We start from the raw sequence: 25,780 nt of genomic DNA, 5'->3' as shown, positions 1-25,780 counted from the left end.
ACAATCTGTGGTTTCCATTTTTAAATTTTCCTTATTTATTATTATTATTTTTAATACATCTCTTTATTATTTTTTTTAAGATTTTTTAAAAGATGTACTTATTTATGTTTGGCTGTGGGGGGTCTTTGCTGCTGCACTTGGGCTTTCTCCAGTCGCAGTAAGCAGGGGCTGCTGATTGCAGCTACTTCTCTGGTCTCGGAGCACAGGCTCTAGGTGTGCCGGCTCAGTACTGTGGTGCTCAGGCTTAGTTGCCCTGAGGCATGTAGGATCTTCCCAGACCTGGGATCAAACTGGTGTCCCTTGCATTGCAAGGTGGATTCTTAACCACCAGACCACCAGGGAAGCCCTAAAGATTTTTCAGCCTGGACCATTTTTTTAAATCTTTATTGAATTTGTTGTAATATTGTTTCTATTATATGTTTTGCTTTTTTGGCCAATAGGCATGGGGGAATCTTGGCTCCCCAACTGGGGATCGAACCTGCACACCCTGCATTGGAAGGTGAAGTCTTCTTAAATTTTAATTCAATTTTTAATTTTATTTATTTTGGCTGCCCTGTGGGGCACAGGGGATCTTAGTTCCCCCACCAGGGATCGAACTCATGCCCCCTATATTGGGAGTATAAAGTCTTAATCACTGGACTTCCAGGGATGTCCCATGTATTTTTTTTTTAATATAAATACTATCACTAATTGGGGACAATAAACATAAAATGGAACAATACAGCTGCATCACTAAAATGCCCTGGATGGATTATATTAGTAGTAGTATTTATTTGTATTAGTATATACTGCTGCTGCTACTGCTAAGTCACCTCAGTCGTGTCCAACTCTGTGCAACCCCATAGACGGCAGCCCACCAGGCTCCTCTATCCCTGGGATTCTCCAGGCAAGAACACTGGAGTGGGTTGCCATTTCCTTCTCCAGTGCATGAAAGTAAAAAGTGAAAGTGAAGTCCGTTCAGTCATATCTGACTCTTAGAGACCCCATGGACTGTAGCCTACCAGGCTCCTCCGTCCATAGGATTTTCCAGGCAAGAGTACTGGAGTGAGGTGCCAATTGCCTTCTCCGTTAGCGTATACTAGTATTTATTTATTTGGGGCTTTTTATTTGGGAACACGATCTGTTAAGTCAACGAATTTAGCAACCCAGGAGAAATATACTGAAAGTACCTGGTAAGTCTTCAAAGTTGGGAAAGAAAGAGGGACAAATAGCTGTTTCACACCACAAAAACCTCTGCCCTCCTCCCCACTTCACTTTGTTTTCCCAGAGAAAGGGGAGATAATTCATCTCTCTTGGTGAGCAGGAGGAAAAACCCCAGAATGGTGACTCCACCCATTGTGAGCACCTAGTTTCCTGTGTCGACCACAGATTGGTTCTCGCTGAGGGCATCTGCCATCTGCCTCTGCAGAGACTGAATTCTATGCCTGAACGGAGTTCAGGGTAGAGAGAGGCACTTTGTGTGCCAGAGAAATTGATGGCACTGGTCTTTAGACAGTTGGATATTTTCAGGAACTGATTTCATGATCCCAGTCCTTGCATCTCCTGTATCTAGAAAAATCACTAAATCTCTTCATGGTGACATCAGCTCCTCATGAGTAGCAGAAAATGTTTTGTAAAGTAAGTGCTTGATTGCGTTGAACTCCCCCTTCGCCAAAATCTCACATATTGGCCTTTGGAGCAGTCTCTCAGAGCTATCTGAGACCCTGTCTCCCAGGCCATAGTCCTCATTTTGCCTCCAATAAAACTTAACTCATAGCTCTTACCTTGTACATCTTTTTTAGTTGATACCTGGAACCAGTCTGTCCATGAATTGCATGTATTTTTTTTCAGCATTTATTTGTTTGGGGCTTAGTTGTGGCATCTGGGATCTAGTTCCCTGTCCAGGGGTCAACCCCGGGCCGCCTGCATTGGGAGTGTGGAGTCTTTGCCTCCAAACCATCGGGGAAGTCTGCATGCATTTTTGCTGCTCACTGCCAGGCAGTATCTTACTCCAAGTCTCACACATGTCTGCTTAGCAAAAGCAAGGGAGCCTGGAAAATAACATTTGTAGCTAATCAGACTTTGCAACACAGGAAGGTAAGCTAGAAGAGGATTAAAATGGGTGTTAGTTAGATTCACCCTCTGCCATGGACAGTCCACCCATGGAGATGGAGGTCTTCAGAAAGTTGAATTCCTCACGACAGCAGAAACATCTTCCTGCTTCACATAATACAACCATCCCTCATTTAAATGGGAACACTCACCCTCTCTCCCTTGGGGAAGTAAGTCTTCCGAGTCATTCCTTTCCTCCCTAAATGATTGCAGGTTCAACCACTACCTTGTCTTTATAGCTTGTAACCTAGAAAGTAAAGGAAAAATGAAAGTGAAGCCACTCAGTCGTGTCCGACTCTTTGCGACCCCGTGGACTGTAGCCTGCACCAGGCTCCTCCACGCATGGGATTGTCCAGGCAAGAGTACTGGAGTGGGTTGCCATTTCCTCCTCCAGGGGATCTTTCTGACCCAGGGATCGAACCCAGGTGTGCACTGCAGACAGACGCTTTATCCTCTGAGTCACCAGGGAAGCTCTTGTAACCTGGAAATTAATTTAAACGCTGACAGAACACAACAGATGTCACAGCAGGGGGAAGAGATAAGAATAAGGTGAAATCTTTTCACTTTTGGATTAGACAATAAATTGAGAAAATATTATATTAAGGATGGTGACTGGAGTGCTGTTGGGGCAGGAGATGGCCCCAGGCTACGCATTAACAACTGACCTCCTGCTCACACCTCCTGGGACCTTGCATTCATCAGCAGCCCCCGTTTACATTTCCTGAAGCAAGAGACCAGGGGGCTCAGGGACTATACATTCATGACTGGACCCCCGTCTCTGTTTCAAGATCTACACCTTGGTATAAAAACCAGCAATGGGAATAGGGTAAATCACCAGACATTGGGCATTTTTACGGCAGGAACAGACTTGGACTAAACCCTCTAAAAAGATTACAAGATCATTCACCTCCCATCCTTGGGGCAAGGGAGACAATGTTGTTCAGTTGCTGAGTTGTATCTGACTCTTTGCAACCCCGTGGGCTGCAGCATACCGGGCTCCTCTGTCCTCCTGAGTCTGCTCAAATTCATGTCCATTGAGTCGGTGATGCTATCTAACCGGCTCATCCTCTGCACCCCCTTCTCCTTGCGCCCTTGATCTTTCCCAGCACGAGGGTTTTTCCGAATGAGTTGGCTCATCAGGTGGCCAAAGTATTGGAGCTTCAGCTTCAGCATCAGCCCTTCTAATGATTTTCTTTAGGACTGAGTGGTTTGATCTCCATGTTGCCCAAGGGACTCTCAAGAGTCTTCTCCAGCACCACACACGCGCAAAAGCCTTCATGGGGTCAAAAAATCAGGATAATTCCAGGCCATAATGAGCCTTTGGCCACCTGGGATGAAGCACCAACTCTGGAAAAGACCCTGATGCTGGGAAAGATTGAGGGCAGGAGGAGAAGGGGACGGCAGAGGATGAAGTAGTTGGATGGCATCACCAACTCAATGGACATGGGTTTGAGCAAACTCTGGGAGATGGGGATGGAGAGGGAGGCCTGGCGTGCTGCAGCCCATGAGGTTGCAAAGACTCAGGACGTAGTGACTGAACACACACAGTGTTGAATCATGGGTCTTGCTTCTCCCAGAAGCCTTCACTTGGAGATCCATCTCAGCTGAAGGGTGCGTGTGCACCCTGGGGGAGGGTCCTGGGGTAGGTCAAGTGTGGAAAGAGTCAGATCGTCGGGTAAAGGTACGCAAAGGCCCAGAAGACCTGTCCTACCTAAACGACTTGACTGCCTCTTGCTGCACTCCTCCTCTCGAGAACCCCACATCCTTTCTCTCAGGGTGTGCATCTCTGCCTTGGTTCTGCCTTAACTACACGAGATGCTTCTCTGTGTCCTCTCCCACTGGTTGCTGCGCTACGTCTCTAATAATAAACTGTGTACCTGCATTTACAGTTCTTGCCTTGGGGACTTCCCTGGTGGTCCAGCTTCCGCAGCAGGGGGCACACGTTCGATCCCTGGTTGGGGAACTAATATCCCACCTGCCATGAGGTGTCTCCTAAAAAAAAAAAAAAGAAAAAAAACCTACAAATAACAAGCACTGAAAAGAGTGTGGAGAAGAGGAAACCCTCCTACACTGTGGGAATGTAAATTGGTACGGCCACCATACAAAACAGGATGGAGATTCCTCAAAAGATTAAACATAGAGCTGCCGTATGACCCAGCAATCCCGCTCCTGGGCATACAGTCAGACAAAACCATAATTTGAAAAGATCCATGCACCGCTATGTTCACAACAGCACTGTTTACAACAGCCAGGACCTGGAAGCAAACTAGATGTCCGTCACCAGGGACATGGAGAAAGACGGGGTACATAAATACTATGGAATATCCAGTTCAGTTGCTCTGTTGCGTCCGACTCTGTGACCCCAGCAAAGGGTGGACTGCAGCACGCCAGGCTTCCCTGTCCCTCGCCAACTCCCGGAGTTTACTCAGCCACAAAAGAGAGTGAAATAATGCCATTTGCAGAGACCCAGACAGACCTAGAGATCATCACACAAAGTGAAGTGAGTCAGAGAAAGAAATGACCATGTGCCACTTACTTGTGAAATCTAAAACACGACACGAGTGAACGTGTCTGTGAAACAAGAGCAGACTCACAGACAGAGGACAGACTTGCGGTTGCCATGGGGGATGAGGGGTGGGAGACGGCAGACTGGGAGTTTCAGATTAGCAGGTGCAAACGACTGGATATAGCATGGATAAACGACGACGTCCTACTGCAGATCACAGGGAACTATGTTCAGTACCCGGGATAAACCATCACGGAGAACAGGAAAAAGGCTGCATGTACGTGTAACCATCCCTTCGCTCTAGAGCAGAAACGAACCCAACATGGTAAAGCAACGAATTAAATCAATAAGAGACGATTGCTCACCACGACTTTCTTTTTTGGATATTGAGCTTTCTTTACACTTGGCAGTGCCCTGGGGGAGGAGAAAAGAAATGCACAAGAAGGCGAAGGTAACCGGAGGCCAAGGAACAGAGGACGTGGATGCGGAGGGAAGATCCGGGGGGGAAGCTAGGAGACCTTGTGAAGTCACGGGTGAGGACAGGAGAGGGGAAATCGCGTTACACATGAAGGGGTTAAATGAAAGCCAAGCGTCCAGGGGATCGTCGGATGCTGCAGGTCTGTGGTACCCACGCAGCCTGGCAGTTTTCTCTAAACTCACTGCGCCAAGGCTGGCTCGTAAATCAGCCTGTGTGACTCCACGCTGGGTTCACCGGTCAGTGGTGCCGTCATGGCGTGAAGGAGACTTTGACCTTGGAATTGATGGCCTTCCTTCTCGTGGCATCTGTAAACGCAGTGGGTTTTAGAGTTACTGCTTTTATGTTTTCATTTTAATTCATCTGACCTTGTTATGACTTTGAAAGCAGAATGTGACTTGAGCCCTAGATTTCCCTTCACAAAACTTGGCTGTTACTTTTTAAAGGGCTTTACACCATGCTGAAAGATTGTTGCTGAACGAAAAGGCACCGCACCGGGATTCTTGGCCTCTGGAGGAGAAGAATTCAATCCGGCGCTAGGGACAAGGCTTGATCGCTCAGAGCTTTTGTGTAATGAAGTTTTATTAAAGCATAAAGGAGATAGAGAAAGCTTTGGACATAGTCATCAGAAGGGGGCAGAATGAGTACCCCCCTGCCAGTCTTCAGCTGGATGTTATATAGTCACTAGCAGTCTGTTCATGAAAGAAAGCAGTGCCTTAAAACTCAGGATGGCACCAGGCCCCCCATCCATAAAATGCATTTTGGGATAATCTTGGCACCAGATGATTCATCCCGGGCCATAAAACGATTGACTTGAATCTTGTAGAAGGGCAGATCACCATACAAATAGTTCCGTTTACATAGGTTAGGGGAACAATATCTGAGTATAACATACTGGTTTGTCAAGTAGGTTCTGAGCCATTAGGTGGAACCCACTTGAAGACAGAGTCAGGGGAAAATGCATAGTACATTAACATAGCTTAAGACAAACATTTCCATAAGAAAAATGCATTGGTTACTCAAGGTTTGAGAATAGTTAACTTCAGGTGAAACCAGGTGTCATTATGGCGACACAGTATTTCAAGACAAACCTCCTTTTAAATTTATATATAGAAAAAAATATACCGCTAGTTGTTTCCTCCTGCCGCTTAAGTGAGAGGAAAATGTCTGACACTTGCAGCCTGTGTCCTCTGTTTGGAGACCCCTGGCCTTCCTGCCTGTTACCCTCCCAACGCCTGGGTAGACTTATAGAGTTATTGCTCTGATTGCTTTCCCTGCCCTCCAGTGACGCCCAAGAAGGTCAAGCACACATGTGAGAAGTCGAGAGAGCAAAGCAGGTGAGGTAACACACGGACAAGCACATTATTGTGGACATTAAACTATGTGTAAACAAATTTGTATTTCATAGTTGTGTATGTAGGATTGGAAGAGAACACAAAAATACTAACAGTGGAATTACTGACATGTTTGTTTCTTTTTTTTAATTCCTTTATTTATTTTTAATTCTTTTTTTAAATTAAAAAAAAAGTTTCTTTTTTATACAGTACCGTCTTTCCCCCTTAAATGCTAAAAATAATACTTAAAAAAACTTGTGCATAGCTCTGTTTACTTCCTCCCACCTCCTCTTTCCTGCATCTAACTGTGTAAACATGTCCTGTATTTTATACATCACCAGGATTTTTTTTTCCTTTTTTTTGGTCTTAGTTCCCCAGCTAGGGACTGAACCTGGGCCCCTGGCAGTTAAAGCCCCAGGTCCTAACCACTGGAACCCCAGGGAATTTCCCACCAGGATTAGTTATTTTTTTCCTCACCAGGACTTTATCTCTCTGTACTCACAAAATCCTCTCATCTTTCATACCCTTACTCCTATGGCCTGCTGACACTCAGTACTGAAAGACTGTTAAAGCCTTGGCTACTAAGTTATGTTATACATGTATGAATATTTATAGTCTTATTCATGTTAATAACTTCAGCAACATTTTAAGATGCTTTTGAATTTTCAAAATCAACCTCATACAATTTTTTAATATACTCAATTTCCCATGTATTATTTCCCTGCAATTCCTGGAAGAATGTAAAAATACTGTTGATTGTATTGTAAAATAGCAAATTTTACCAGTAATCAGTCACAAAACTTTGTGAAGCCCAGTCAATGGTACATGTATTGGTTGGGGTTTTATTTTAACAGATTTACATTGGAAAGGTATGCATGCCTGTGAGGAACTTGAAAACACACAATTAAAATCCTTTACATAAAACAAAAAAAAAATCCTTTACATAAAACAAATAACTCATATATACATTAGTGAAATGTACGAAGATACCCTTCACAAGAAAGCAGCAGCTCTTATATTTTCTGGAACACCAGATCTCCGTCAATTACTGAGTCGTGGCCCCGGTTTCTGATTCAGTTGGTCTGAAACGGGTTCCAGGTCGGTTCATTTCTAACCAGCCTCCGGCTACTGCTGCCACTTGGTACCAACATTTTGAAAACCACCCCATTAATGCGAAAAGTGATTTTCCAATCTTACAGGCTAGGACGACCCACCTCAGTTTGAGCTTCGGGGTCTGCTGCAGAGTTAGCATGGTTATTTCCCATAAGAAGAGTTTCTGTTTGAACTCCACTCTCAAGCTCCTTGTCTTCTCATCTCTGGGTAGAGCTCAGAACCTTCCTTCCACGGAGGAAGAGGGACTGGGTGCAGCAGGCAAGCAGATTTGTGCAAGAGTCATCTCTTTCTTTCCTTTTTTAAAAAGTGAAACCTCTTTCTTTTTTAAATCTTTGTTTATTTTTACTTTTTGCTCGCCCTGGGTCTTCGGCGCGGAGAGCAGGCTTTCTCTCGTTGCGGTAAGCAGGGGCTCCTCTCTGGCCGCAGTGAGCGGGCTTCTCCCTGCGGTGCCGTCCCTAGCTGTGGAGCGTGGCCCCTGGATGCTGGAGCGTCAGCAGCTGCGGCTCCCAGGCTCTAGAACATGGGCTCAGTCGTTGTGGCCCACGGGCGTAGTCGCTTCGCAGCATGTGGGATCTTCCGGACTAGGAATCAAAATTGGGTCCCCTGAATTGGCACGCAGATTCTTATCCACTGAGCCGCCAGGGGAGTCCCGAGCCACCTTTTTCTTACGCCTCTTGAGGGAGCTCCCCTATCTGCACCCTAAGTGAGAATTCCTTGCCTTTCTCAACAGCGCCTGAGAGATCTCATCGTGCACATTAAAGAAGACACACCCAGTGTGAAGCCCAGCCTCCTGCATCACGGACTCGGATTTCTGATTCCAGCAGGCCATGGTATGTGAACCTGCTTCCGAAAGTCCTAAACATCGCTGATGTGATGGCCTGAATCTGGGGGCTCCCGAGATGGCTGACGACACAGAGGAGCCGGCAGGCATTTCCTTTTACCCTTCGGCTTCAGTTCCTGCGTCTCCCAGTCTAAAATTCCAGGGTTCGCATCAGAACCCAAAGCACCGAGGGAGTCCCCGAGGTCTTTCTGATGATCCTGGAAGTCCCTTCCCGCGCATTCCTGGGCACCCAGCTCCTGACGCCTGGAGGCGATTCCCTTCAGGGCAGTTCCTGGATGATTCTTTTCCTATTGCACTTAGGCAGTTTTTCAGCCACGCCTTGAGATCTTTCCGGAATCCTGTTTTCATGAGCCTGGTAAAAGGCTTCAGTGGACTCCATGACACCGCCCGCATCTGCTCTACGAATGCCTTGCCTTCTCAGATCTCTGAAGGTCTGATCTTCAGGCACCTCTTGGAGCTGAGCCTCTCTGAGACTTGGTGTGGGCTGCTGGTAAGTTCACGTGCATCTTCACAGATCGTAAGATATGTGTGTTCTTGACCCATCCCTGAGTCAGCTGCTGGGAGCTCCTTTCCTGCCATTCCTGAAGCTGCTTTATTCCATTCGGGACCATTTTCCAGGTCTCTCTGCTGCTGTTCTTGGCTTGACCCTCCAACGATCTTCTGGAACATTAGTGGTTCAGCATTCTTTGCCAAGGAATCGCTGGATTCTGAGATCAACTTCTTTGAAGGTGACGATGGGGCGAGGATCTCAGAAAACACCTCTGGAGAGACTTCTAGCATTTCGGAGTCCCCGGGAGGCGTGTTAGCGGCAGTAGGAAAAGCTAACTTGGTGCTCTCACTGCAATGAGAAGATGAGTTTAAAAATTTAGGAATAGCAACTGGCTGGTTCTCCTTCACTAGCAACCAAGCATCATTAAAGCTATAGCATTTCAGATGGACGATGAGCACCCTGGGAAGCTTACTGCATTTGTGCATTGCAACAGATATCTCGTGGGTGCATTCATGACAGCTATACTCAAGGTCTTCTGCCCTAAAGAAAAGATCAAAAGAATTCTGAATGGAGGACGGTTGTAGTTTCATTTCTTGGGGAAGGTTGATACAAGGTAGGTAATGACTTGGCTCTGTCTTGAGAACGACCTGTCCACAGGCTTTCCAGATGATGGAGCACTGCAATTCAAACTCAAAGTTAGCCACAACGGGACAAACAAAGGTCTGGCAGGCAGCGTCATCCACTTACATCTGCAGCGATGAATTTCCACCCCCGTTTTCCTCTCAGTCTTCAAAGTGGTGGTTAACTTTTCCACGTCTTCTTTCAGCTGCTCCGAACAGCACCCTAAAAACTCATACGCGTCACACTGCGTGCACACTGCCGGAGGAAGTTTCTGCGACGGCTGAAATAGCATTTTTAATATTGACAAGTAGCTCTTTCTTGCCCTCCGGGTTACAAATATCTTTTAAAGCAAGTAGCTGGGTCAGGCACGTAATAAAAGCAACAAAGGGCATCATGAGTAAGTCGTCAGCAAATGAGGGAATCACAGACAGTGACTGTAAAACTGCATTCATGTAACAGGTGTTCCCTAGGTCGGGGAACCCTTGTCAGAATTCTGGGTGAGTGTCAAGGTCATCCCATCTTAGGTCGTCATGGCTATATATTTGTTCTGATGGAAACTCCGAACCTGTTTTGCAAGAGAGAGCCTGGATTAAAACAACGGTCTGAGCTAGACTGCTATTTTCAGTAGAGATGGTCTTCACACGTTGAATTTCTAAGTCTTTCTTGACCTTCTGAGTGCAACAGTTCATCCCTGTTACTTTCTGTATACTCAAAGGAATTGGTCTTCAATTTCTGTTTACTTCAGGGTTACTTTCTCTCAGGGACCCTTCATTCATCTCTCGACCAGGTGATAGCATTTTTTCCCTCTTTGTTCCTTGATTTTCTAAGAGTCCTGTTCTGGCAAGAGTTGGTGACTTGAACAAAGTCATCTTTGGAGGGGAGAGAGTTTCATTTGCTTTTTCTGTATTAGAGGGTGCACCACAGGGCTTGTCACGGACTTGGTGAGATGGAGTTTTGTCCGTTTCCTTCTGTGTGTTCCTCCCACCAAAAACACCCCAATCACGATTGTGTTTCATGGGTGGCTGGGATTTGTTTTGACAGACTGCGTCCAGGAAGGCCTTCAACTGTTCAGCATCCCTGTGGGATAATTTGTCAATGAACAAGCAGCTATTGTTTTGCAGAGTTAAATGCAGACAGCCTTGTCTCTTTCCACAGTGTGTAAGGACCACACTTGTAATATTGTTGCTGAGCTGAAAAACCCGGATAAATCCTTCAGCGTTGAAGACGCCTGCCAGGCTAATTTCCTTCTCTCCTTCCACTGTTTCCACAAGAGCTTCTCTCTCTTGCTCCAAATGTGAACAAAGCTGTGTATCTTTAGAGGATTCATCCTCTTCTTTGCAAGGAAAATTTATGTGACCTGAAGAAAAAAAGTACACACATACACTTTAAGCTAGAATGCATCATCAGTAGTGGAAAACCCTATGTAATAATATTCACTCCGTGTTCTCCTTAGGCTTAGCTAAAAGACACTTTGGGGGACTACTTACATGCTAAAGCTATGCAGTTCTTCCCTGATGGCTCAGTGGTAGAGAACCTGCCTGCGATGCAGAAGCTGAAGGAGACGTGGGTTCGATCCCTGGGTTGGGAATATCCCCTGGAGGGCATGGCAACCCACTCCAGTATTCTTGCCTGGGAAATCCCAAGGACAGAGGCGCCACAACAAGTTGGACGTGACTGAGCGAGCTGGCATGGAAGCGTGGCAGTTCTCCAGAAGACACAGATTCAGAATACAGTTTTGGATTTTCCTGGTGGTGCAGCGGATAAGAAGGCGCTTATCGGATACAGGTTTGATTCCCCATCTTGGAAGGTCTCACGTGCTGTGGAGCAGTTGAGTCTGTGCTCTAGAAGCCACCACAATGAGAAGCCCATACACTGCAATGAAGACCCAGCGTGGGCGAAAATAAACAAGCAAAAAATTTAAAAAGAAAAAAGAACATTAAAAAAATGTAAGCTCTGTCGGGGGGCTGTTAGGAGGGGCGGGTGATGAAGGATGGCTTAAAAGGTGGATAACTAATGTTACCCAGTCATGCTGCTGAAGTTAGGTAAGCCAAGGGGGATTTCTATATCTGCTTCTGAGTTTTCTTTCCTGTGGCATTTAATTTTACTTATCAAGTCATGATCATGCAGAATGAAGTCAACTAACCAATTAAACCTGAGTTTTATAGCCAGGGAGAAGAGGAGGCCTAGGATCAGGTCTCTAAACATGTCCTTAGAGCAGTTATTTGCAGATCTAGACAACTTACCATTTGTAAGAGGCAGTTCTGAACGTTTACTGGAACAAAAATCTAGCCTCTTCGTTCAATGACTTCACAGTCCTGTCCCTGACTTTTCTCTTTTACATGCCAACGTTTTCTTCTTACCTTAATGATCTCTTTGTTCCAAGCACCACGGATTATTGGGCAAATCGGCTTACCAGCATTCTCCCATCTGGGCTTTTTCCTATTCTTCATATGAAGTGGAGGAGGACCCTATGGTTCTTGCCTCCCAAGTCCTCAGCCTGCCTTTAGGCTGTGGAAAGATTTTAGCCAAAGAATAAGTTTAATCAGAGAAGCGAGAAAATGCAGAAGCAAAGGAAAACAGTCAAAGGAGATCAAATAGTAATAGTTTAGTCAATAAGCAGAGTCAAAGACCTTTAGTTCTGTCTCAGGGGCTATAGATAATATTCTGAGCCATATCCTGTGAGCTGTCTTGTAGGTACTGAAACCCCACCAGACGATGACCAAACTGTGGCCACGACATAGCTGCCACAGTTCTGAGAACTGGCCTCAAAGAGATGGGAGCAAACCACGGAACGGAAGATGAACTGTACCTAAAGCAATGGAGACAACGTGGGTCAGACCACTGATGACCAATTTCAAGGTGACTGTCAGAGCTGACTGTGCTGTTTCTGCATGGTCTGACTGTTTCTGCTGTTTCTCCCTCTGTCTATAAATGCCCTTGGCCTCTGATTGTCAGTGGGGGTAGGGTTGGGGTGGGCAGAGGGAGTTCAGCGCCCCCACCAGTTGCCAGCATCTAAAATAAAGCAAACTTTCCTTTCCATCAACCTGGCCTCTCTAGTGGCCTTTGAGTTTTGAGCAGCTGGAACCCACTTTCAGTTACAGATACAGTGATATGATATTTAACCAGTTCAGTTCAGTTCAGTCACTCAGTCGTGTCCAACTCTTTGCAACTCTTTGCTCATGAACTGCAGCACGCCAGGCCTCCCTGTTCATCACCAACTCCCAGAGTTCACCTAAACTCATGTCCATCAAGTCAGTGATGCCATCCAGCCATCTCATCCTCTGTTGTCCCCTTCTCCTCCTGCCCCCAATCCCTCCCAGCATCAGAATCTTTTCCAATGAGTCAACTCTTTGCATGAGGTGGCCAAAGTATTAGAGTTTCAGCTTTAGCATCAGTCCTTTCGGTGAACACCCAGGACTGACCTACTTTAGGGTGGACTGGTTGGACATCCTTACAGTCCAAGGGACTCTCAAGAGTCTTCTCCAACACCACAGTTCAAAAGCATCAATTATTTGGTGTTCAGCTTTCTTCACAGTCCAACTCTCACATCCATACATGACCACTGGAAAAACCATAGCCTTGACTAGGCGGACTTTTGTTGGCAAAGTAATGTCTCTGCTTTTGAATATGCTATCTAGGTTGGTCACAACTTTCCTTCCAAGGAGTAAGCGTCTTTTAATTTCATGGCTGCAGTCACCATCTGCAGTGATTTTGGAGCCCAAAAAATAAAGTCAGCCGCTGTTTCCACTGTTTCCCCATCTATTTCCCATGAAGTACTACTGATATTTCACTGTGTCAAGGGCTGGTCAATCCTAAAACAATTATCATTACCCTGCAACTGGGGATAAATCAGCATTCATTGTAATAGGAGGGCCGGATGGCAGAAGGGTTGTTACAAGGAAAATTGGGACAATTTTATTAGGAAGAATGGCTTCCCTGATAGCTCAGTTGGTAAAGAATCCACCTATAATGCAGGAGACCCTGGTTCAGTTCCTGGGTGGGGAAGATCCCCTGGAGAAGGGGTAGGCTACCCACTCCAGTGTTCTTGGGGTTCCCTTGTGGCTCAGCTGGTACAGGATCCGCCTGCAACGTGGGAGACTTGGGTTCAATCCCTGGGTTGGGAAGATGCCCTGGAGAAGGGAAAGGCTACCCATTCCAGTATTCTGGCCTGGAGAATCCCATGGACTGTATGGTCCATGGGGTCGCAAAGAGTCGACGTGGCTCAGTGATAAACGCCACATTAGGAAGAATTGGTTGGGAGAAAAATAAACGCTGGGTATACAACCGCCCATGTCAAATATACACAGAGGAGGGGAATGGGGAAGGTGATGAGCTGGTGTACCAGATAATTAGCGAAATTCAGAGAGAGAGATAGAGGGACAAGAGGGAGAGAGCCATACATCTCAAAACAGAAACACAGAAGGCTTCCCTGGTGGTTCAGTGCTAAAGAATCCACCTGGCAATACAGGGGACCCCAGTTCAATTCCCGGTCGGGGAAGAGGCCGTGTACTGTGGTGCAGCGGCGTCCATGTGTCACGACTACCGAGCCCGAGCTCTAGGGCCTGCGTGTTGCAACTTCTGAGCCCACGTGCCCAGAGCTGGGCTCCGCACCAAGAGAAGCAGCTCAGTGAGAAGCCTCTGCGCTGCAGTGGAGAGTAGCCCCGCTCACTGCAATTGGAGAAAGCCCAGGCAGCGACTAAGACCCCGCACAGGCTAAATAAATACATTCAAATGTATATACAGAGGAAGGGAATGGAGTGAGATGGTCAACTCTCATAGCAGATAATTATCAAAATTCAGAGAGAGAGAAAGAGAGACAGACATGAAGAGACATACATCTCAAAACAGAGACAGAGAGCTTTCAGAAACTTAAAAAAAAACCTCTTAATTTCCCTTCTTTTCCGCACTCATTTGCTCATCTCTTTTCAGGCCGTCAGGAATGGTGACTTCCCTCTGATATTTCAATTTTAGAAAAGAAGCATCAGAACCCCAATGAAACCAACATAAAAATTGCCCTTTGCCGAGCCACAGTTCATCCCCAAAAGACATGAGTCAGTCTGGAGAGCTGTCCTCGGTCACATCTGGGCAATGATTACTTATGAGGAAAAGATAACACGTTTTAAACTCATCTCCCTCCACAATCCTGTAAGTTTATCCACCCTCAAAAGCATTCCAAGCGCACCCCTCCCTAATCACCTGGATTATGTTAGTACTTCCACAAGCCTAACACTGACTAGCTGACTTGGAACTCTTTGCCACAACCAAGCCTAACAATTCATCTTGTTTCAGAAACCCTGTGCTTCATGCCTCTAGTCTAACTTAAAGGGTTGTTCTGACGTCTCACAGCCTAGAACTTTAAGTGTCTGGGTTTTTGTTTGTTTGCTATGATGAGAAGGTTAGATAGCATCACCAATTCAATAGTTATGAGTTTGAGCAAACTCTGGGAGACAGAGGAGGACAGGAGCCTGGCGTGCTGTAGTCCATGGGGCCATGAAGAGTCGGACACAACTTAGCAATAGCAAAACAGCAGCATAGACTATATTAAACTACCAGGGCGCCTCATCTGGGGAGATCTGGGGTTCTGTTCCTGCAGGAAGCAGAATTCTGTGACTGGTATTCAGGTTTCTTGCAGATCAGTCTATTTGGTTCAAATTCCTCAATACAGTTTAATTTTGCAAGTGAGCATGCAATATTCAGCTTTATCGATATTTAACCAGTAGGGGACTTCCCTGGTGAACCTGGTAATTAAGAATCCTCCTGGCGATGCAGGGGACACGGGTTCGATCCCTGATCCAGGAAGTTCCCACAAGTCACAGAGCAGCTAAGCCCACACACCGCAACTACTGAGTCTGTGCTCTGGGGCCCGCGCTCCACGCCGGAGAAGCCCCCACGGTGAGCGGCCTTTGGACCACGATTAGAGAGCAGCCTCCATGCACCACAGGAGAGGGAGAAACGCCTGCACAGCAAGGAAGACCCAGCACAGCCCAAAAATGGAAAAAATGACCAGTAGGGAGACTGAGCTCCCAAAACATTAGATTAAGGGGCTTTTCTGAGTCACCCAACTAAGGCAACAGGGATGCATCATTGGAAACGACCGCGGGCAGGGAGTGACCCCCTTCCTTCACGGTCCGCCACTAACAGTGCTGAGCCCAGCACGCCGCAGGGGAAAGGAAAGATCTTCCATCATGATAATGAACGCGTCTTCAATTCCCTGAGCGGTCCTAACACAAGGTCTGGAGGGTGAAGAGAGGGCACGGGCGGGTGCCCCTGCCACCCTCCCGCCACATTCTATGCCCTTGGTCACTTTGCTGGCAGGCCATGACTTCAGTGCCCCCTTCAGAGGAACCTGCCTTCACTGGACCTTAAAGTCCCCGAAAGGAGGAGTCATCGGGATTCGAGTTCACCGGTTGTTCCCCGAAGAGACGTCAAGGGGCAGGCAGCTGTCATCATTCCAGCTTTGGATGAGCACTCCCTTCTGAAAATGCCAATATCCAAGGTCACAGAGAATGGAAAAAGCCCTCCCGAATCAACACGTTGAATCAGGCTTTCTTCATCTCCAACTCCGCTTCCCTCCTGGCTCAGTGGCAGAGTCTGCCTGCCAGTTCAGGACACGCAGCAGATGTGGGTTCAATCCCTGGGTTGGGAAGGTTCTCTTGGAGAAGGAAATGGCAATCCTCCCCAGTATTCTTGCCTGGAGAATTCTGTGAACAGAGGAGCCTGGTGGGCTACAGTCCACGGGGCTGCAAAGAGTTGGACACGACTGAGCAACTTCACTTTCACCAATTTACATCACCTTGACAGTATTTGAGTATGTATCTAGGCCTCCTTCATAGCTCAGTTGGAAAATAACCCGCCTGCGATGCAGGAGACTCCTGTTCGATTCTTGGGTTGGGAAGATCCCCTGGAGAAGGGATGGGCTACCCACTCCAGTATTCTTGGGCTTCCCTTGTGGCTCAGCTGGTAAAGAATCTGCCTGCAATGTGGGAGACCTGGGTTCGATCCCTGGGTTGGGAAGATCCTGGATTGGGAGAAGGGAAAGGCTACCTACTCCCGTATTCTGGCCTGGAGAAGGTCCATGGGGTTGCAAAGAGTCGGACACAACTGAGCAACTTTCACTTTTTCCATCACTGATGTATTACAATCATTTAATTTTTGTCAGTAGCTTAGCAGAAATGTATCTTCTTTGTAGTACAAAGTGTTTGTACATCTTTATCTATTTTTTGATTATGTATGTTTTCTCTTTGGCTGCTTACTAATGCTTTTGCTTATGTATCTCTTAAGTTAAAGGTGAGTTAACTTTTCCCCCATTAATTTATAAAAATTCTTTACAAATGAAGGCTATCAGTTATTCTTACCGACACAATGCAGTTTTCACCATTTGTGATTTAAGCTTACAATTTATAGACAGTTGATAGAGTTTTCATTGATACTGTGAAGTAGTTTTACAAGATATTTTAAACTTGCTTCTGTCAGTTTACAAGAAAGGTACTGATATACAAGATATATTTTTGAGTGAAAAACAAAATAAGACATGCACAGTCTACTTTCCATAAATTTCACACATACATATATATATTTTTTTATTAAATTTTTATTTTTACTTTATTTTACTTTACAATACTGTATTGGTAGAAAATAAGATGTAAGAATAGATGTCAATCTAATGCTAATGCCAACAATCACCAAATAGTGTGGTTAACATTTTTCTTCCGGCTTTAATGTAGTTTCCACCTTTTTCTCTAATTTGCATTCTTTGCGGAAACTCTGCAATGATTTTCACTTTTAGATTGCGGCAGGTTCAGGTTTTGAGTTTTTATTTTAAAATAATCGTATCTGTCACCCTGTGAAAAAGTGGCTTTACACACCCTCTCCCAGCGCCTCTCACACACACAGACACACCACACGCGCCCTTCCTGAGGCCCTTTCTGTGCTTCTTGTCTGCTCCCTTCTGCCTGTCTGCGTGCTCTGTTAAAGAGGCCGTCTTGCTCACAACAGTAGACAGTCAATAAGGACTCGATGAACCGGTGAATGTGGTCATGCTCACACACACACAGATGCACACTCCAGTTTTTAAGACAGTTTGTGCATTTACACACACATGCACACACAGATAGAGCTCCTAGTTCTTCAGTGTAACTCGTATAATAAGTGTGAATACGTCCCCAAAGCCCATTTTACAGATCCTGTGTTCCAAGGTGTACTATTTCTGACCAATTTAGTTTAATGTTTTTATATATCAATTTCCCACAATCACCAACCCATTATATGCTATCATAAGTAACACGATTTTTTAAAAATAATTAATTTTTTCTAAAACCAAAAATTATTTTAAGTGAGAACAGTTGCATTGTTTTACAGGTTTGCAGTCTATTTGTTGTCTGAGTTAACAGAAGACGGCTGAAATCTCCTACCTGCTTCTGCCCTCAATCTGCTGTGATATCACTTACTACGTAGCTGCTGGAAAATGCCATTGGACAATTATGAGAGAATGAGTGTTGAAAAGGCATAAAATATCTTAGTGATACTATTTAAATAATTTTGGCCTTACAGATGTGAATTCTGTCAGAGAAGGTAGTGGAGAGCAACTCTGGTTTAAATGCTTATTCTCTATTTTTTTTAATGCTTATTCTGACTAGAGATTTTTAAGTTGTATATGATAAATGGTATTTATAAAAATTAAACTTAAGGGACTTCCCTGGTGGTCCCTTCCCAGCTGCCAATGTAGGGGGTGCAAGTTCAATCCCTGGTCAGGGACAAAGATCCCAAACGCCCTAACCCTATAAAAATTTAAAAAAATACAATTAAGATGAATAGACATGTATATAAAAACATTGCATATAACTCCATCACCTTTATAGTTTTAAAGTATAGCTGTACACCCTCCAAGTAAGTTTCCTATGAACTCTGACTTTCACCCAACCTGTCTTCACAAGAAACTTTCATTCGTCCACTGGACAACAGCTGTTGGGTGCTCGCCACACACCAGGCACTGTTCCAGGTGCCGAAGATGCCTCAGTGAAGAGACAGCAAATGCTTCTCCCTCAGCGAAAGTCGCTCAGTCATGTCTGACTCTGTGACCCCATGGACTCTGGTCCATGGAATTCTCCAGGCCAGAATACTGGCCTGCGTACCCTTCCCCTTCTCCAGGGGATCTTCCCAACCCAGAGACTGAACCCAGGTCTCCACATTTCGGGAGGATTATTTATCAGCTGAGCCACAGGGAAGCCCAAGAATGCTGGAGTGGGTAGACCATCCTTTCTCCAGAGGATCTTCCTGACCCAAGAAGCGAACCGGGGAGGTCACATTTTGTGGAAGAGGCGCATCACAGCCTAGTAATCAGGAAACTAAGCATTTCTCACAATTTCACATTCAGTAAGAAGTGTGTACAAGCTTTCGAAGGGCACTAGAGAAGATTCCTGAGTCCCTTGAACAGCAAGGAGATCAAACCAGTCCATCCTAAAGAAAATCAGCTCTGAAGATCCACTGGAAGGGCTGATGCTGATGCTGAAGCTCCAATACTCTGGCCACCTGATGCAAAGAGCTGAGTCACTGGCTGACTCCCTGATGCTGGGAAAGACTGAAGGCAAGAAGAGAAGGGGACGACAGAGGATGAGAGGGTTGGATGGCATCACTGATTTGATGGGCATGAGTTTGGGCAATCTCTGGGAGTTAGTGATGGACAGGGAAGCCTGGAGTGTCATAGTCCATGGGGTTGCAAAGAGTCCTGACTTAGCAACTGAACAACAGCCGAAACTCACACGACGCCGTAAAGCAGCCATACACCAATAAAACTGATTTTAAAAGAGTTCTTCTCCTTAGATACCTCCTTTTCTTCTCCTTCCCTTCATCATCATATCTTGCAAATTCATTAGTTCCTTTTCCCTCCTCAACCACTGACTTCAGTCTCATAGCTCCCTGCATCTACCAAAAAGTCCATTTGAAAGTCACGGTTTTCTTTCTCCTGGCTAAGTTCTTCTTGACTTTATCAAACCCAGGGCTCACTTTTTATAACAGGTATTTTACTTTATACGTCCCCATGAACGATACTGAGATGAGACTCCTAGCTAATGCTGCCTTTCTGGGGACTCCCCCTCAGGTCTGGTGGTGAGGACTTGGCACTTTCCCTGCTGGGGCCCAAGCGCAATTCCTGGTCAGGAAACTGGTGTCATGGCCAAAAAAACCCCCAAAACCAACCCCTCCCAACCCTGCCTTTCTAGAGGCATAATATTAAAACATCAACATAATGTTTTAACAATAATATGATGGAAAAACAAAAGGAAAGTCATTTATAATAAAAAATAATAACATGTATTTCTAAGTGTTCTGGCATGATTTTGCTTGAAGTCAAACACAAGCTCCAATACTTTGGCCACCTGATACAAAGAGCCAATTCATTGGGAAAGACCCTGATGCCGGGAAGGATTGAGGGCAGGAGGAAAAGGGGACAACAGAGGATGAGGTGGTTGGACGGCATCACCGACCCAGTGGACGTGAATCTGAACAAACTAGGGAGACAGTGGAGAACAGAAGCCTGTCGTGCTGCAGCGCATGGGGTCGCAAAGGGTGGGACAGGACTTAGCGACTGAACAACAACAAAACACAAGCAGTCAGATTATCTGCGCACCGGCTGAGTCGCCTTCACACAACCACCGACTCGGTATATACTGACAGCTCAGATGGCCGGAAGGGCATTGCTCGGGGCACTGTGATTTTTGAAATGATGTTCCCCACCTGGCAAAATCTCAACTAAAACAATATTCCCTTCCGTTCTGGCCGTCACATTGCTTAGGAGTTTCAGCGTGAATTAAAACAGGCAACAAGGAAGAGTGGCTAGTGTTCGTATGCAAAACTGATGCTCAGGCTCAGTTAGTTATCAGCAAGACTTTCACCCGTCACGTTTACCTACATGAATGTCCAGCAGAACTTCCAGAGTTGAAGCGCTCTTCCTTTTCTCTTCACCCGCACCTTTATCCCATCACTCCGCTCTCTCCACAGCTTCTTTTTCCTCTCATTTCCCTGTTTGGGTCGCGCTTTGCACTTTGTGGGACCTTAGTCCCCTGACCAGGGACTGCACTCAACCTTGTGCTGGGGGTCAGAGTCTTGACCACTGAACCGCTGGAGAATTCTCGCCTCTCCCTTTCGTAGTTCTTTTGAGGACTCTGTTTATATTCACTGCCAAGTCTTCCATTGGAGTATTTAGGGTTCTTTTCTGGGAAAAAAGAGAGAGAGGTCTTTAAGAAGTAATGACAAAAATCAATAGTCACATGAATCGAGAGCAAGATAGTTACTCAGAGACTGTTGCCCGCCAGGCTTCCCGGTCCACGGGATTCTCCAGGCAGGAATACTGGAGTGGTTGTCCTTCCCTTCTCCAGGGGATCTATCCTGACCCAGGGATCAGACCTTGGTCTCCCGCATTGCAGGCAGATTCTCTACGGTCTGAGGCACCAGGGAAGAGTTGGGAGAGTAGCAGGAGACATACACGTTATCATGTGAGGGGCGGACACGAGCAGGGAGTCGTTACGCAGCGCTGAGAGCTCACCCTGGTGCTCCCTGAGGACCGAGAGGGGCGGGATAAGAGCAAGGGGGCGTGCGTGCAGGTAACTGATTCCCCTCGCGGTACCGCAGAGACTAACACAACACTGTAAAGCAGTTATCCTCCAGTTAAAAATAAATGCTGTGGGCTCAGCTGCCATTGCCCACTCCTCCCAAATGCTGAAACTCCAGGGGCCAGCGCGCCTGTGTTTGGAGCTGAGGCCTGATGGAGGGAATTAAGCCTAAAGGAGATGACAAGGCTGGGGCTCTGACAGGATTAGTGTCCTGATTAGAGACTCCTCCTCTCCACTTTTCCCGCTCTCCGTTTTCCTCTCTCTTGCTATCATCTTGTATTTATCGCAGCTGCTGCAGTTTTCTGTTGAAATTGATGTACTTTTTAAAATTTGTTTTTAAGGGAACTAGGCATGGTCATAGCAAGTAAGTCAGAAAGAGATCACTTACATGTGGAATCTGAAATATGACACAAAGGAGCCTTTCTGCCAAGCGGAGTCACGGACATAGAAAGCAGACTTGCGGTTGCGAAGGGGGAAGGGGCTGCGGGAGAAATGAGAGCGAATTCGGGGTTAGCAGGTGTAAGCTTTTACATCTAGAATGGAGTAACAAGACCCTGCTGTAAAGCACAGATTTTGTTCAAAATCCTGTGATAAACCATAGTGGAAAATAATGTTTTAAAAAAGAATGTATATATCTGTTTATCTCAATTACTTTGCTATACAGCAGAAATTAACACAACGTTGTAATAAATCAACTATAATTAAAATAAAATAAGAAAATGAATAAAGTGTGCCTATTTCAAGAAAAACTGTGAGAGTCGGATAATACGGAAAGCTGTGTTGGTCGTGACGCTGAAGTGTCTCACTTGTGGGGCTTCTCAATTTAACCAGCTAACAACAGACACCTGTAAGGAGAGAGGAACGTACTTGTTGCAGACGGACAGAAAGGCTTTATCTCTTATCCTCTGGCTCCACCTCGTGGTAAAATAGAGAGTAGCAGTCTCGCTGGAGATGCCGCAAAAGGCTTTATTTCTTGTCTTCGGGCACCATCTAGTGGTAATATATAGCAACTGCCACCGAAATTCGCGGACATAATCACACGTACAAAGACAAAATAAAATAATAAAATAAAACAAATAATCCAAGGATCCATTTGTGTGCTCAGAAATACAGTCCGTTTTCTCTCAGAAACTGCACGTCTATTCAAGGCTCGGCAATACGCAGACGTCCCATTCGTTTTTCCCCCCAATCGTCCCACTCTTGACTAGCTACATGTTTTCATGATTTAAATACTTGCGTGGACAATGAAGCTTCCCTGGTGGCTCGGCTGGTAAAGAATCCGCCTGCGATGCAAGGGACTACTGGTTCGATTCCTGGGTCAGGAAGTTCCCCTGGAGACGGGCTAGGCTACCCACCCCAGTATTCTTGAGCTTCCCTGGTGGCTTGGATGGTATCGCCTGCAATGTGGGAGACCTGGGTTCGATCCCTGGGCTTGGGAAGCTCCTTTGGAGGCATGCATGGCAATCCATTCCAGTATTCTTGTCTGGAAAATCTCACGGACAGAGGAGGCGTGGGGTCAGAAAGAGTGGCACAGGACGGGGTGACTAAGCACGCGCACTGGACAATCAGTGAAAGGGAATTTGGATGGTTTCGAGCACGAACTTCTCAAGGTAACGCTCCTAGACCTCCGAAACCAAGATCTGCTTCGGGGGCTCAGCCCTGTTTACAGCGGGCTCTGCTGAGAGCACTGTTCCTCAACCAGGGGCGGTCTGCCTCCTGGCGGACACTTGGGGGATGTCTGGAGACGTTTCGGGTTTTCACAAGGGGCAGGAGATGGGGGGTGGGGGAGGCCAGGCCCCAGTTCTCCCGGGACTAAGAATGAGTCCCAGATTAGCATTAGACGCCAAAGGCCAGTAGTGCCAGGGTGAGAAGCAGCACCCAGGTACAGCGTTTCCTCCACGCGCCACCCGCCGCCTCAGCCTCCTCTCTGCCAACATCACACATCCGCCTGAGAGCCCTCGTGCTGACCCTGATGGGCAAGGAAGCCATTGCAAACGCCTGGCGCCTGGTCGAGCATTAACCCGCCCTCGTGGGCCCTGGCTAGCTGCTCGAGCCCCAGCTGCCCTGTGCTTTGCAGCCGCTCAGGAGTCCTGCCTGCGGGCATTTTCCTTTTCCACCTTTGCTTAATGGTAGGCATGTCTCAGATTTATAATTTAAGAGAACCAGGGTCACACCGCAACCGCAGCTGAGGCAACACAGGTAAATGATGGGGAGGAAGCCAAGACGAAGACAGGAGAAACGTTCACATATTGAGGGGTGGGGGAGCCGTTCTGGCTTATCCGGGATTCCATTTACCACCAGCCGGTGCGCAAAACGTTAGCTACGAACCGCTGCCAGCTGCAACCTCACGGGCTCAAGGTCTCCCCTCGTAACTAAGCAACCATTTCAGACCCCAGCCAATCCTCGCTCTTCAAGCACATGTTCTGAACAGATTCAATGATAATTCTGGACAAACAATTTGTTACCTGTGGTTTTTGCCTTTATGACACTCTTCCATTTTGTAATCCAGCGGAAATAAAACTCTTTTCTATTCCTACCATAGATTTTTTTTTTTTTTTTTTTTGGTCCACAGCATGCGGGCATGTGGGATCTTAGTTCCCTGATCAGGGATTGAACCCATGTGCCTCTACAGTGGAAGCTTAGAGTCTTACCACTGGACCAGCAGGAAAGTGTTTTTTTTTTTTCTTTTTTTTTTTTATAGATTGTTTACTGATGGTTTCCACTGACAATGGTAACATCTACACCTGTGCACACTCAGCATCCACCCTTACATTGACTCTGCATTGGGTGTTCATGGAGGGCTTCTTGGAGGAGGTGACATTTGAACTGTGGCTTGAGTGATGAAAGGGAGTTAGGGTACGCCCCCCTCCCCCAGCAGGGACTGGAGAAGATGCCTGTTTCCCTTACCTGTCGAATGCCAATAATGGTGGTATCTACCTGCTAGAAATCAAAAATGGGCAAGATAATTTACAATTGTGATAAATATCCTGACTTGTGGTCCCCAAGCTTTTGGCGTCAGGGACCGGTTTTGTGGAAGACGATTTTTCCATGGATGGGGAGGTGGGGAGATGGCTTCAGGATGATTCAAGCCCACTGCATCTATTGTGCGCTTTATTTCCAATCCAAATGCTGCCACTGATCTGACAGGAGGTACCGATCTGAGGCCGGGAGGTTGGAGACTCCTGGGACAGACAAGTTGGTGAGGGAAAGTGCACGCCTAGCAAGGCTACTCTGCATGGGGCGTTCAAGGAGGGCTTCTCGGAGGAGGTGACTTTTGAGCTGCAGCTTGAATGATGAAAGGGAGCAAGGGGAATTCCCTGGCAGTTCAGTGGTTAAGACTCGAGCTTCCCCAGCAGGGGGCACGGGTTTGATCCCCGGTCTGGAAACTAAGATCTCACATGCCAGGTGGCATGGCCAATTAAAAAGGGAAAATGAAGAAAAAGGGGGGAGGTGGGGGAGTCAGGTTTGTGAGAACCTGCGGCAAGAATCTGCGTCATGAAAGAGCGACCCCAGCCCTCGCGAAGGGAGCAAATCCTGATGGGTCTCGCTCTCCCTGGGAGGCCCCGATCTCCTCGCTAATGGTGGCACTGGGGGGCAACCCAGATCTGGCCGACGCGCCGGGAGGCTGTGTCTGCCGGGACGTTTTGCGAGTGATCCTTACCCCTGAGACGGCTTCCTTCACCTTCGGGGGTTCCTGCAGCGGGGAGCGTTCCGAGCCCGCAGCTGCCGCGGCGCCGCCGGCCCGAGCCCGGGGTCTCAGGTCCCCGGGCGCCCGCGGTTCCCGGAAAGGCCCGCGCTTGCCTCTGGCCTCTGACCTCTGACCTCGGCTGCCTCCCGGGCGAGAAGCCGGGCGGAGAGGGAGGGGGAGACAGACGGCGGGGAGGCAGCGGAACGCGAAGAGGAAAGCTCTGCCCTCTCGTTGGTTCTGGTCCTGTTTCCCCCTCAAAACTGGGGGAGTGTGGACAGAAGCGGATGAATTAGGGCAAGAGGGGATCATTCGAAGAAAAGGAGAGGGCAGAGCAGGGCAGGTGACAAGGAGGCGCTATGAAGTATTGAGTGCCCTCCCCACCGCACACACACACACTCACACTCACATACACACTCAGTCACATACACACGCACGCACTCACACTCACACACACACGCATGCACTCACACTCACTCACACATACACACACTCTCACACACTCAGTCACACACACACGCACGCACTCTCACACTCACACACACACGCATGCACTCACACACACTCACACACGCATGCACTCACACACTCACTCACACTCACACACACTCACACTCACACTCAGTCACACACGCGCGCACACACACGCGCGCACGCACTCTCACACACTCACACGCATACACACACTGTCACACACACGCATACACACTCACAGTCACACACACACGCACGCACTCACACACACATTCTCACACAGTCAGTGTCACACACACATTCACACATACACTCACACTGTCACATGCACACACACACATACACGGTCACACATACACGCATAAATTCTCACACACTGTCTCACACACACATACACACTCACAGTCACACACACGCGCATACACACCCACACACAGTCACACATACATGCACACTCTCACACAGTCTCACACTGTCACACTCACACACACACACTCATACACACTCACACGTGCATCCACAGTCTCACACACACACACACTCA

General features: G+C 47.0%; 1 protein-coding gene, 1 long non-coding RNA gene and 1 pseudogene across 2 annotated transcripts; all 3 read right to left on the bottom strand.

Annotated features, from left to right (window-relative positions):
* Positions 1–1,810: 1,810 nt before the first annotated feature.
* Positions 1,811–4,083, bottom strand: LOC138418316 (uncharacterized). The gene is made up of 3 exons (XR_011248507.1): positions 3,969–4,083; positions 2,244–2,338; positions 1,811–2,030 (listed from the first exon to the last, which is right to left on the bottom strand). It is a non-coding gene; the product is annotated as an uncharacterized lncRNA (long non-coding RNA).
* Positions 4,084–7,228: 3,145 nt separating this feature from the next.
* LOC138419654 (ubiquitin carboxyl-terminal hydrolase 29-like) lies at positions 7,229–10,193 on the bottom strand (annotated as a pseudogene).
* On the bottom strand, positions 7,229–25,039 carry LOC138418314 (ubiquitin carboxyl-terminal hydrolase 29-like). The gene is made up of 5 exons (XM_069549507.1): positions 24,739–25,039; positions 20,378–20,680; positions 11,832–11,979; positions 10,959–11,343; positions 7,229–10,828 (listed from the first exon to the last, which is right to left on the bottom strand). The coding sequence occupies exons 4-5, from the start codon at positions 11,074–11,076 to the stop codon at positions 10,197–10,199; spliced, it is 750 nt and encodes a 249-aa protein (XP_069405608.1). The 5' UTR covers positions 11,077–11,343; positions 11,832–11,979; positions 20,378–20,680; positions 24,739–25,039; the 3' UTR covers positions 7,229–10,196.
* Positions 25,040–25,780: the final 741 nt, after the last annotated feature.

This window comes from Ovis canadensis, chromosome 14 (genome assembly GCF_042477335.2).
Source record: "Ovis canadensis isolate MfBH-ARS-UI-01 breed Bighorn chromosome 14, ARS-UI_OviCan_v2, whole genome shotgun sequence".
NCBI classification, from domain to species: domain Eukaryota; kingdom Metazoa; phylum Chordata; class Mammalia; order Artiodactyla; family Bovidae; genus Ovis; species Ovis canadensis.
The sequence above is the reverse complement of the archived record's forward strand: the minus strand, read 5'-3'. Positions and strand labels throughout refer to the sequence as shown.